General features: G+C 41.8%; 1 protein-coding gene across 3 annotated transcripts in view; it reads left to right on the plus strand.

The window, feature by feature from the left end:
• fbxl15 (F-box and leucine-rich repeat protein 15) overlaps positions 1-12,233 on the plus strand; it is a 76,590-nt gene that overhangs the window by 11,230 nt on the left and 53,127 nt on the right. The window contains exon 5 of one of the 3 annotated variants that reach the window (XR_013306200.1): positions 5,018-5,184. Coding sequence is in view for 2 of the 3 variants with exons in the window: in XM_077626315.1 (XP_077482441.1) it covers positions 2,340-2,558 (219 nt within the window). In the remaining variant the exon portion in view is untranslated. Of the gene's footprint in view, positions 1-2,339; positions 2,834-5,017; positions 5,185-12,233 lie in introns of those variants that run through there. The other 2 variants (XM_077626315.1, XM_077626314.1) reach the window with 2 other exon arrangements.

Genomic DNA, 12,233 nt, shown 5'->3' on the forward strand with positions numbered 1-12,233 from the left:
GATTTGGCCCCCGGGCCGCCACTTTGACACGTGGTCTAGTGTGTATATATATTTTATTCCATTAATGTTTTGCACTGACTTTTTTTCAACGTCTGTTGTAAAAAAAAGTCAGTCCAAATCCAACACACTAATTATCGAGCTGTGTTGCAAACTTAAAAAATTTTTTTTTTTTTTTTATCAATTCTGAAAATGAAGTGTCTTTCTTGTGGCAATTCATCCATGCAGCATCAAGTCGCTTGTAATTAGATGGAAGAATTAAAATGATGCAGACAATTTGAAGCGCTTAATTTTACTCTTTTTATAGAAATATTTACAAAGCAGCCTTTTATTTTGACATTCCAGCTTGATACACAGGGGCTTCCCCCACTGCATCATGAATTTAATATGGATTTAAATCTTATATTAATTCATGTTGTAAAATAGAGCCTGGCAACAATAAATGTCAACATTCTCAAGGACACACAGTGATAAACTGAGGATTCATTGTGTTTATATGCTTAGCTTAATATCATTTTTTTTCCTTTCATCATTTCTGTGACATCCCAGCCATTGATGCTTAATTATTTCTGAAGACAGACCTCTTTGCATAGCGCCCTCCGTTATTTCATAAGATCCCCCACCCCTGTTTGGGATGCAAGGTGGGGGTTTGGGGGTGTAAAGTTAGCATTTCAAGTGAGGCTCGAAGGAGCATCCTCACTTCCTGAGTTGAAGTGTGGCCGAGGTTAAGTGGTCCCTGGGCTCGCACCACCTATCGTAACCCAAACATGACAGCTGGGGACTCGACTGTTGCTATGGATATCGCTTTCCCCTCCTTCTCCTCTCTCTTGTTCCGTAAGGGGGTGCTTGTACATCCAACCCCCTGTCCTGGCAAATGCCCCCGACTCTGCTCATTTGAGACCATACAAGTCCTCCTTGCTTTCTTGCTTTTCCATGTTAACGTGTCAACTTTGGTGTTGTTCTGACCCGTTTCAAAGTGCATGGAAAATGGCTTCGGGTGTACTCACATGCTTAGCTCGGATTTGGAGCTGGAACATTTCCTAGAATGGGCTCTCATGCGATGCCAGTAGTGTGTGCCTTACTGCAATTATATATATATATATATATATATATGTAATAAAAATATGGCGATGAAGAGGTCACTTCAGGTTTAGGACCACTTGGCGAGATGCATATATATTTAAAATGTGACAGACTGTCCAACAACATGCTGACTATGATTTGTTGACATTTTTGGGGAATGCTGGGTTCCATCCTTGGTTCCTCCAAAGTTTAATCCGGAGTCATTTACATACATTTATTTTTGTGCCCAATTTGGCCAAATAGTGAAAGCTTTCCAGCTGATTGTGCATAGCAAGATTTTTTTTCTGTTTCCGAACAATCATGGACCATTTTGTATGGAGGGTAATAATTCCCTACTTTCCCATTCGTTTCTGATTGTGCGGGCCAAAAATGTATTGAAATACCGTCCCGTCTATTAAGACCCTTTCTTTGTTGTCCCTCACTTAACAAGTGTGAAACATATTTGTATGGGTGTCTACACAATATTTTACACACCTAAACAAACGAGAGCAAAAAACTTTCATGTTTATTGAAACTTTAAATTGACAGCTTTGCGTTAAGAGATCTCTATGCTCCTCCTCTTGACCCGTGATTCCCCGGCTTAGGCTCAAATTTGGGGCGGCGTAATGAAAGGATCATCGCAAGACAGCAAGTATGTGATGAATGTTTAAATTGGTTTATCCGCAAGGCCGCTCCAGCAGAGTACATCGCTCAGGCGGATGAGTCCGCGAGTCTTTTACGCTCATGACTGTAATCCCATATGAAAAATGGGAATTAAGTGAAAGTAATTGCTCTCATGAACATCTTCATATTGTTGTTTTTTCAATCTTCATTCCTGATGCTGGATATAGTGGTACCACTACTTACGAAATCAATTCGTTCCAGAAGTGATTTATTAAGTTGGATTTTGCCTTAGTAGACATGTTTTTTGTTTTATTCATTTTAACCTGTTCTAAGATCCCCAATACTATACCTGAAAACCTTTTAAAAATGATAAAAATACCATTTTTTTCATGAAATGTGCAAAACACCAAGGCTAAAACTTTAGGCCAAATGGTCACGCTCATACTGGTGGCCAGCATCAGATTTTCTTTTGTATCTAGAGACCAAATTTGACCTTTTTCGTATATGTAAAGACATTTTGATCCTCAGCCTATCACAAGTGGACATAGAAAATTCAAAGTCAGTTTTAGAAGTTGACATTTGTTGTCCAGGTAATTAATCACTGTCCAATAAGAGGCTTTAAAGTTGTAAAAGTTGCTCGTCCATGTGGTCGGCAGCCTTTGTCTGCCAGGCTCCTTCCTTCAGGGCTGAACGCCGACCCGCTGAGAGCACACATGAACGGTCCAGCAAAGGTCTCGGATCCCTGGAAAAATCACCCCTCCTTTCCCCCTGTAATGCCTCACCTCCAGTCACCCTCCCACCTGCTGACGTTGCATCCATCTTGCCTCGTGTTGGCACTGCGCTGCAGCAGCTCGCCTTCCCTCTGGAGCCTGTAGACCATCACGCTCCGATTAGAGGAAATTTGTACCTCAATATTGTCAACCTCCCGCGTTCCCTGCCTGCGCCTGCACAGAAGGCAGGGGCAGACATTTGGGCGGCGGCCAAGCCTTCCCGACCGACCACATGTGTGGAGCTCGACCCCCTGCCGCCATTCCTTTCCAGCTTTATCGCCCGCCGACTGGTGGGACAAACGCTGGGCGGTGGGAAATAAACTTATCTCATTTGGATGACAACACGTTGCCTCAGGTCCTAATGTTGCACCAATCTCGGCGAGGCGGATAGGGTCAATTGTACGTTTCCAGCTCAACCGGGGAGTCTTCAACTGCGAAAATGCCAGACAGTGAATTTGGAACAATTTGCCATATTGACTTGCTTTAGTGTAAAGCATCAGGCTAGTATGACACTGCCATTTGTATGTATTAGGGGAAAACACAAGTAGGAGGTAGTTTATATGTCACGCTTTTCTGTTAGCTTTCCCCCCAGAGTCGTGGAGCCTCGACATGACTGATAGCCTCGGTAGATGATCTCCAATACAAAAGTCATTATTGAACAGCAGGGCTGCCGCTGTGTGTCTGCCTTTTGATTTAAGTAGTATATTTTCATGATCTATAAAGAGGCCAGCTGGAGAGAAAATGGTTTGCTCTCAAACATTTAGTGTCTATAACCCATCACGCTCGTGATTGGGGAAATGATTGCTACCCCTTTACGCCTTTTTTCTTTCGTCACGGTCGCATCCGTTGCGCTGAGCAAATTGGTAATAACCGGCTAGATTAACCCCAATACAATGCTGATTAACATTAGCTTGCTCGGCTAAATAAATTCTGCAGGGAGTGTAATTGAAGTTATCGGGAATATTTAAGCGAGACTGTAATCTTTCTCCAATTGTGTGCGCATTGGCTTGTGTAAATGCAGTCGCTAAAAATAACGTCAAGCACGCCTTTTGTTTTCGAACGTAAACGTTTCAACTGCAAATGTAAAACTTGGACTCATTAAAACCTCAGTAGATCACTGAATATTCGATCTTCACAAACAGGTGTTTGTGTGGTTAAAGCAGAACTGAACCAACCAAAGGGAACAGCTTAATAGCGAAAGGCAGGAACTACTATTTATAAAACAAGGTTGGCCATCTTGAAGAACTGCAATTTGAACTATGTAACTCAATTTACTCAGAGCTTACCAATATTTGACAGACTCCTAAGCAGACAAGTTCAAGGACCATTCCTCCTTTTAGGGCCCAATTTAGAAGTGATCTCTTCAGGACTATTTAAGTACACATTTTTTTCCATTGCCTTGACAAGCTAAGAATGTGCGTGCACAAATGACCTGAAAAAATAAAAACGAACAAAAAAAGTAGCTGTCCATTGTTGTGCTTGAATGAATTCAATCTCACCCCACACTTCTTTTACCCCACAAATGGAACCTTTAATTGCTTAATTGAAATGCCTCCCTTTAAACTGGAGTGCCACAAGATTGAGGCTGCAAAGGTGGTATTTCCTCGGCCTTCGAGACAATGCGTGAAGATGTCGGAAACATCCTCCAAATTGGAATGGAGCGGACAAGAGATTAATAGAATGTAACACCATTAGTCAGGGATAGCGAAACAATTTCCGCTTAACTCAAAGCTTTTACAAGCTATTCATTTACAGGTGTTGGTTTTGAAGGCGTCGCTTTGAAATTCACGGCCCGCCGCTGGTTTTACAAGATAATCAAAAATTATTTCTCTTTAAAAACAACTTTTCCACAGACAAATTGCTATGCCAACTTCAACTTGAAATTAAAGCCATTTAACTTTGAAAAAAGATCAGGGCCATTTTATTATTTTGTTTTAAAGTTCTTACCTTTTCCTTGGCAGCCATAAGCAATTAGAGCACTAAAATTCAACATACTGTTCTTGGAACTTCACACTTGTTTATTGTAAACTGAAGTGCAATGTTACGTTAAGAAGAATTAGCAGATATTGTGTGGTTTAGCTGTGCATTGTGCTTCTCTTTAAACACCCCACAACTCCCAAGCAGTGCTTTCCCTCTTGACAAGCAAGAAGACATCTGCAGACATGAATCTGTTCACTGAGCTCGATCCCAAAAGTCTGTTCTCACACTTCTGCATGACATCATGTGGAATTGAATGGCAGGTGCATGAAAAAGTCCCTCAACACGGACGGCTCGCCTTTTTGATTTAAAAAGAATGTGATATTATGCCAAGTATATTTGAGTCTTCAACCTTCTTAGCTTTATCAGTTTACGCGAGAAACTCCACCACATGTTTCTTTTCTGCCCAAGTCAGCCAAAGTCTCTCTGCGTCAGGTTAATCAGGTGTAATTTAAAATCTAAAATTCCTGACAGGACATTTTCGGATCCACTATCGGCGAGAATGTTATGCATGGCTGTTTGGATCAAAGACTGGTTATCTCTTTTATTGAGCTGTTCTAACCTCTGTCCACTCTCATTACGGACAGGAGGCAGTGAATTTCCTGGCCAATCAAGACTAACGGCGGCAGACAGGCGAAGGGCCATGACGCTTTAACGAGGCAAAATGCAAAGCCGACGAGGACGTGGAATTGCGACTGGTCTGCCATAGTCGCTGGATGATGTGTTAACATTGAGAGCAAGATTTGACCACAAGGTAAGAAATGCATTATTATGTTAAAAGAAATGCAGTGTTAAAAATGTTGCTAATTATTTAGATCAAAATACACAAACATTTTGGTGTTGCTACGTCACCTTTCAACACTTTTCAGATATTATTTCATTCCATGAGTGTATAAGAGTTTGTATGTACATGCGTTGCCTTTAAGAAGCTGCGTGAGTCAGGGTCTCAACAAGTTCTCCAACAAAAAACAATAAGTCCGGGAAATATGGAGGTTTTCTTTAGCCTAATAATTACTAGGGCATTAAGTATGACTAAATATTAATTCACAGTTTGTATTTAGGGAATTTGAGCAACGATTTAAATGGTAATTATCATTTACCTTCCGGGCGACCAAAAGATCGGCGACCAATCGACCGTGTACCGAATATTCGATACCTGGCCATAGTGTACATCAATCATGGGCCCATTTTTTAGCATTAGTACTCTGATTCAGCAGTTGACCGGCGACATTGTTTGATGGTTGCTAACAGTAATGAATCGGCCAATCCGCATTAGAGGCCTTTGCCAGAAATACCAATTGGAATGCACAATGGAGGCCGTTGAATTGCAGCTCTTGTGCTGTCTTGTTTTCAACTTGGCTTTCCTATTAGCTGTATTAGGTCACCATTGATCTACATTACCTCCATCTACAGGACTTTAGTAGAACATAATCCAACCCATAGGTAAAGTTGTGTGGGGGAAATTAAAAAACTGACAAAAAAGTGGGTAAGGGTGCAAAGTGAGGAGTCAGGCTAAATCCAAGTGAGTTGGCGTTGAGGCGCACCAGCTGTGTTTATGGATTCCCACTGCACCTGCTGGGGTTACTGAGCCAGTACAGTGAGGGATTATGCGCAGGGGCACTTGGGGGTGGGGGGGTCGTGTACGCCAACAAAAGAGGCGGAACATGGAGAACCGACTTCGTGTGGAAGCGAGCATGTCCGCACTGAAAGATTTTGCGTCGTCTGGTCACCGACCGCTCGGTTTTTGAAAAAGTTTTGGCCAGACAGACACCGTCAGCCTTTCGAGATTTTTCTCAGTCGGTTTTGCTGGCTCTGGCGTGTTCTTGATTACAATGTTGACATTTTACTTGGGAACGAAGCTGATTAATGTCAGCGAGCGAAGAAGCGCAGCGCTCAGCACTTCTCGTGATCACCGGAGATGGATTAGGAAAGAAGGCTTTCAAATTGAATGTACCTCTCCCCGCTCGGCCCACTAATTGTGCCATTTACCACCACTTGAGTCAGTGACCGCCGCTATTTAGTCAAACTAATGATGATGCACAGTCACAGTCGTCCCCTGATAATTAAACCCAGGCGCCATCTCTTCTTCGGTATTAGCCGAGGTTTTTTTTCTTCCCTTTTTTATTTGGACGAATTAACAATTGCACGGGAGAACAAATCGAGTCACTTAGATCTTTTGAATTACTTGTAGCGCTTTTAGCTGGGAAATGACCTATCTCCATCTCCGAAATCCATTTCCTGTCACTTGTTATGGATTATGCAAACTTGACACTCTTGTTTTGAGGTTTTAGGCAGTGGAGACTCGAATGGAGTCTAAATGTTGAGGTGACCAACTCTGTTTGGGAGAACTATGCTGCAATTTCATTAGTTTTATTAGTAATTCTTAAGAAATGCTGCACTTAAGGCAAGTTTAGTCCTATTCTAGAGCCATCAGTTATTATGTTCGTTCTTTTATCAGTTTCCTCAAAGTTCATTGACTTGGACCAACTCTTGCAGTACCATCACCTGTTTTTAGGAAACTGTAATACCTCAGCTCCCAATATATAATGTTCCGGCGTCTCCCTGAAAAGGAAAGCATTTGTTTCGTGGCGAAGTACTCGTGCCGAGCGGCGTGCGTAAGTAAATGAATAAATGGGCTGATGTTGAATTTTCCCCTCACTTGGCTCCACTGACACAAATCGGATCTTCTGTAATTTATAATGCTGTTAGAGGAGGCGGCGCTGGCTCCAAGCGAGGTGTCTGTCACCTCTCGGTGGACCTGCTTTGCTATTCTACTCGCCCCCACCTGAAAGGCTAAGTGACATCAAGCCTCGTTATTATCATCACATACCACATTTGTAAGTGGTTAGCCTGCAAATTGTGATGAAATAGGCTGAAACCTCTTCTGAGCTGGACTTGTGAAATGTCGAGTGCCAAGAATGAGGGAGAAGAGGGCCTGAGGGGGGCTCTTTTTATATCTTAAACTATCGTTACCTATTGCATCGTTTAGGGCAGTGGGCTTTTCAATGGTTGCGGCTTTCTCAAAAGAGCATTAAGCTATGAATGAACAGCCAGTGAACAGTATTAATATTATAAATGATATCCCACCAGGATCAACCCTAAGATATATTTGCATCATGCAATGAACTGTTTGTAGTACTTAAACGGTACATTTGTGAGATTCAATTTGTAGTGAAATTGCATGATCACACTAACTATGAAATATGCATTGTTTATCCTTTTTTATTCTCACTCCAAGAAGTTTAAATACTATGTCATTGAAATTAAGAAAACATATTTACTCCAGTGTAGTACCATTTAGAAAGGTAACAATAGTTGAAACTAGCTAATAACAGTACCCGCTCACCTCAATACAATAACCAATGAAAATCATGACAAACTAAACTGCAACTGTAACTGACATGTCTCACCTTTTGAAATCTTTTCCCAAGAGAAAATCTATTTGACATTACCCCGACCTAGGAAACCTCAGTTTAATCTTGACGGGTCGTGATACAAAACATGACCAAAAAAAGCATCACATGGTGACCTAGAGTGCAGACACGCTCACGAGGTACACCCCCCCCCCCCCCTCTCCAACTTGCACATATAATGAGGGGGAAAATCCCTTGTTGGCATCATTGTCAAATTGGGGAAATTCAAGTCTCAGACAAAAGGATCAGCATCCCTCCTCCTCCTCTTCTCCAAGTATCCCCCCTTTTCTTCCATGGTCTCCTGCTCTACTGTTTCTCTGTCACGTCAATTCCTCAGAGGGTTCATGTGACAAAACACTTGAAAGTTGCTTTGTCCCACCTCCTCGTCACGTTACACTTTTTACTTCTCCTCCTCCTCCATTCCTTCCTCCTGTTGTCTGTGCTGTCAGCCCATAGCCTGGCACCTGCTCTCATGTTCCTAATTAGTCGCGTTTAATTAATTATGGGCGTCGTCTTATACTGTAGCTGGCGATGTCTTTGGATAAACAGCCAGTTCATTAGGTAAAGCCCCATTTTCAATGAATATAACATGACGTTAATCATAGATATAGAGTTGAATTATTAAGAAACATTGGCGCTATATATAGTATATACATTTTTTGTCAAGGAAGGCCATTTCATAGTGATTGATAAAGTATTTCCAGTAACTGTTTCAGGAAAAAAAAGCAATTATTGTATAGGTAGAGGTGTAGCTATAGGAATAGAGCGTGAGTCCATTTTTTTTTAAGAGTAGGTAAAGGAATACCTGACGTCACTGTAGCTGCCTCCCAGCTGCTGCCTCGGCATCCTCCTGTTACGTCGGGATGCGCGAGACGCCAAACAAAAGCTTTCATCAAATATTTACCGACCTGGTCGGCATAACACAAACGGGAAAAGATCAAGCTGATTGACTTGATTAGGTCAGCCTCGAGCTCATCGAGTTTCCAGTTTAAACAGGCAGATTATTGCTGTGAGTAAATACTGTACTCTGGTGATAATAAAAGAAAATAATTCGAAATTTAATCTAAAATGGCCTAAAATATTTTTCTTTCATGGCTCAAAAGAAAAGTATACAGTTGAAATATTTTCTGACAGACCGTGGTGAAACTAATACAGTCGGGTACAATAATAGGTAAGGTTATAAGGGTAAAACAATGCATAATTCATCGTTATATCGAGTGGTTTAGAAACAATCCAATCAATTTGATCGAGAGACAATACTGCGATTAACATTTTACCGAAATAAGGATAGTTTTCAGCCACAGAATTGTCAAAATCATCAGAATTGCTTTAATTGTTATTGTTTAGGATGAAATGATGAGATTAGGGTTACATTTTGTGCAAATCGTAATAAATCGATTCATGGCAGACGGTAAAGCGACAAATCTTGTATTGTATTGTTTTTTTCATACATTTGATCGACACTCCTTTTGATAAGAAATCCTTGGTTTCTTGGTGAAGTAACCCAAATGTCCACACTGTTATTTGGAGCACTAGGCAAATAAAATCAAAGTTACAGATACTGTCCTAGCGTAACGGATGCGACACATGCTAGTTGAGTTGTTCCGGGAGGCGTTGGCGTGACAACTGATTGCAAACAAAAATGTTTGTTGTGGGCGCGCATGATTACATTTTCCCCCACTTTGACTCGGCTGGCTTCCTGAAGGAGCCGTTTGCGGAATCTCAATGACAAGAAGTCAAGTTGACGGGCCCGAAGTGAGGCAGTTAAATGCCCCCTCGCCACTCCGGATAATTAATAAATAAAGTACCAGGGGAGTCCTGTCATGGCTCCCTCTATGATAGGGGCCTGTCTTCAGTGCGCTAAAGCATTAAATGACCAATTCCTGCCAGACGAACTTCCAGCGCACTCCCCTGGCGCCCCAGTTCTCATTGCACGCGCCCGTATCGCTTTCTTTCCGACGAGAAGCGCTTTGCCCGCCGCCAGTATTCCAGCGACTGATGACTCTAGTTCATTTTTGCGGAATTAATTGGTCCCCGAATGAATTGCGTTGACAGGGCAATTCATCATGTGTTTGGCCTGACAGTGAGCGTGGCGGAGGACGGTGGGGGCGGGGCTGGGTGACTATTGGAGGAAGTCTGGGGTTAGCTGGGGAAAAAGACGGGTGGGGGTGATTCTGTACCCCCACCTTCCGAACTCTACGCTGTCTCTCACGATATTTCCCAATTGCCTTTGCTTCCATTACCTCATTGGTTTCTATCGACGCTAAGAAGACGCCCCTCGCATTTTGACCGGGAGGGCTGACAGCGATTATCCGCCGTCGATGCTCCCGGTACATGATCATTCCACACCGCCACTCCTTATTCTCTCGCACTTATTCGGCCAATCAATGCTCACTCATTAGGAACCACCCCTCAAGTATCCCGCCGATGTCCTCGTACCGAGTGGAGAATCACCTCGTAATTGGTGCTCAGGCATCATAACAAGCCAGGCTGCCCCGCTGACACGTCCGTACAAACAGGTCTAACACGCCGATTGATGGATTGCGGAGAATCGTATTACATATTGCCACATTCAATTAGATACAGCACATAAAGCAGCACATCCATTCCGCCCTTCCCGCCGCACTAGGAATATGAAGATGTGAAATACATTTTCATATTTCCATGCCGGTGTCTCACGATTTACGGGTTAGAGAGAGAGAAAAAAAGGATAACATCCCGAGGATTTATTGTGCATTTGACACGCCACTAACCAAATTAGCATTCGGCCATCGCAGCATATTCACAGCGTACGCCAGCAAACGTGGCGTGTGCAGTCAGCAGTTAGAAAGGTCAACAGTGGTTCTGATGCTGTTCTACATGAGTCGAGTATGTGAATTTAACCTAGCGCCATGTTGCCCTTTTAAATCCACATTTCGGTTGCTGTATTTTACGGAAAATAAGTTGAACTGGCCAAATAATGCACAATGAAGAGGGAAAAAAAGTTATAAGGAGGGCAATTTTTATTTGATCATAAACCAAGAATACAAATACTTTAAAGTATAAATACTTAAATGGAGAACAACAGGCGAAATAGGCACCTGTTAAAGTAATATTTTGTTTCTTTTTAAAAAAATAAACAGGGTGGTCAGAGAGAAAAACAAACAAACAGTCACAAGAGTATTAGTCACAAACCATGGAAAAAAGTGCGACCTATTGTCCAATAAATGTGGTACATTTAGCACAAATGTCAAACTTGCACACCTTAGTAAAAACACTAAAATGAATTAAATGAAAGATCCTTTTTGCAACTAAACCAGGTTTATTTGATACTAAAAAAAACACAAAAATAGTGTGAGATCATTCACAATACAACAGTCCAGCCTTATACAGTATACCGAATACTGTATATTTATTTATATGCCGCTGGATGATGGCTGTTGTCATGTGGCGCGAAGCAGTCAACTTGAGCATGATTGACAGCTACATTCAGGTTCACACTTTACTGCTTTCGCAGGAGCGAGATGCCAATTTAGACGGGAAAGAGACACGGAAAAGTTTCTAAATAGAATAAATCTGCTTTAGGGAATTCAGAGCCCTTTTTTTTATTTATCCCTGCATGACCATCCCCCTCTCGTTAAATGAAAAATTTATGGCTCTTCACCAGGGACTGAGAAATAATTAACAAGGTAGCTTAATCAAAATTGTCTCCCTTTTTAATATGCTTAAATATTGTAACACTGCTAAAGAAGCTGCATGATTTCATTAAGTGCAACTTCATTCGAGCTTTAGAGCGTACATGTAGCCATCCAGGTCTAAAAAAATAAAAGTGCAATTCGTAATATAGGTTTTGCAAGTAAGCTTAGTGCAAACTGTCCATGCTGTTGACACACTAATTTCAACAATTTTGTGCTTCATGTAAGTAGCATTTAGTTATTCTCATTAGAGAAAGTAACGTACTTTGTGCAAGGTATATTTTCCATGATACTGTAGACCACATTCAAAATGTTTTCCATTTGTTACCGAAAGCTTTACGTCCCTAGCAACAGTAACCAAGGGCGTGTGCGGTCGATTGGTCGCCGGTCTTTTGGTCGCCCCGACTACGACAACGGGCGACCAAAAGACCGGCGACAAAACAAGGTAAAACAACACGGTCTCCGCATCAATAAAAGCCAACAATGGCCATGAGCAGTTTCACTGAGCTGACGTGAGTGTATAAGAGTTTGCATGTACATGCGTTGTCCCTTTAAGAAGCTACGTCAGTCAGGGTCTTAACAAGTTCTCCAACAAAAAACAATAAAAGTCCGGGAAATTTGGAGCTTTTCTTTAGCCTAATAATTACTAGGGCATTAAATATGACTAAATAGTAATTCGCAGTTTGTATTTAGGGAATTTGAGCAATGATTTAAAT

Source organism: Stigmatopora argus, chromosome 18, assembly GCF_051989625.1.
Source record: "Stigmatopora argus isolate UIUO_Sarg chromosome 18, RoL_Sarg_1.0, whole genome shotgun sequence".
Taxonomy (NCBI): domain Eukaryota; kingdom Metazoa; phylum Chordata; class Actinopteri; order Syngnathiformes; family Syngnathidae; genus Stigmatopora; species Stigmatopora argus.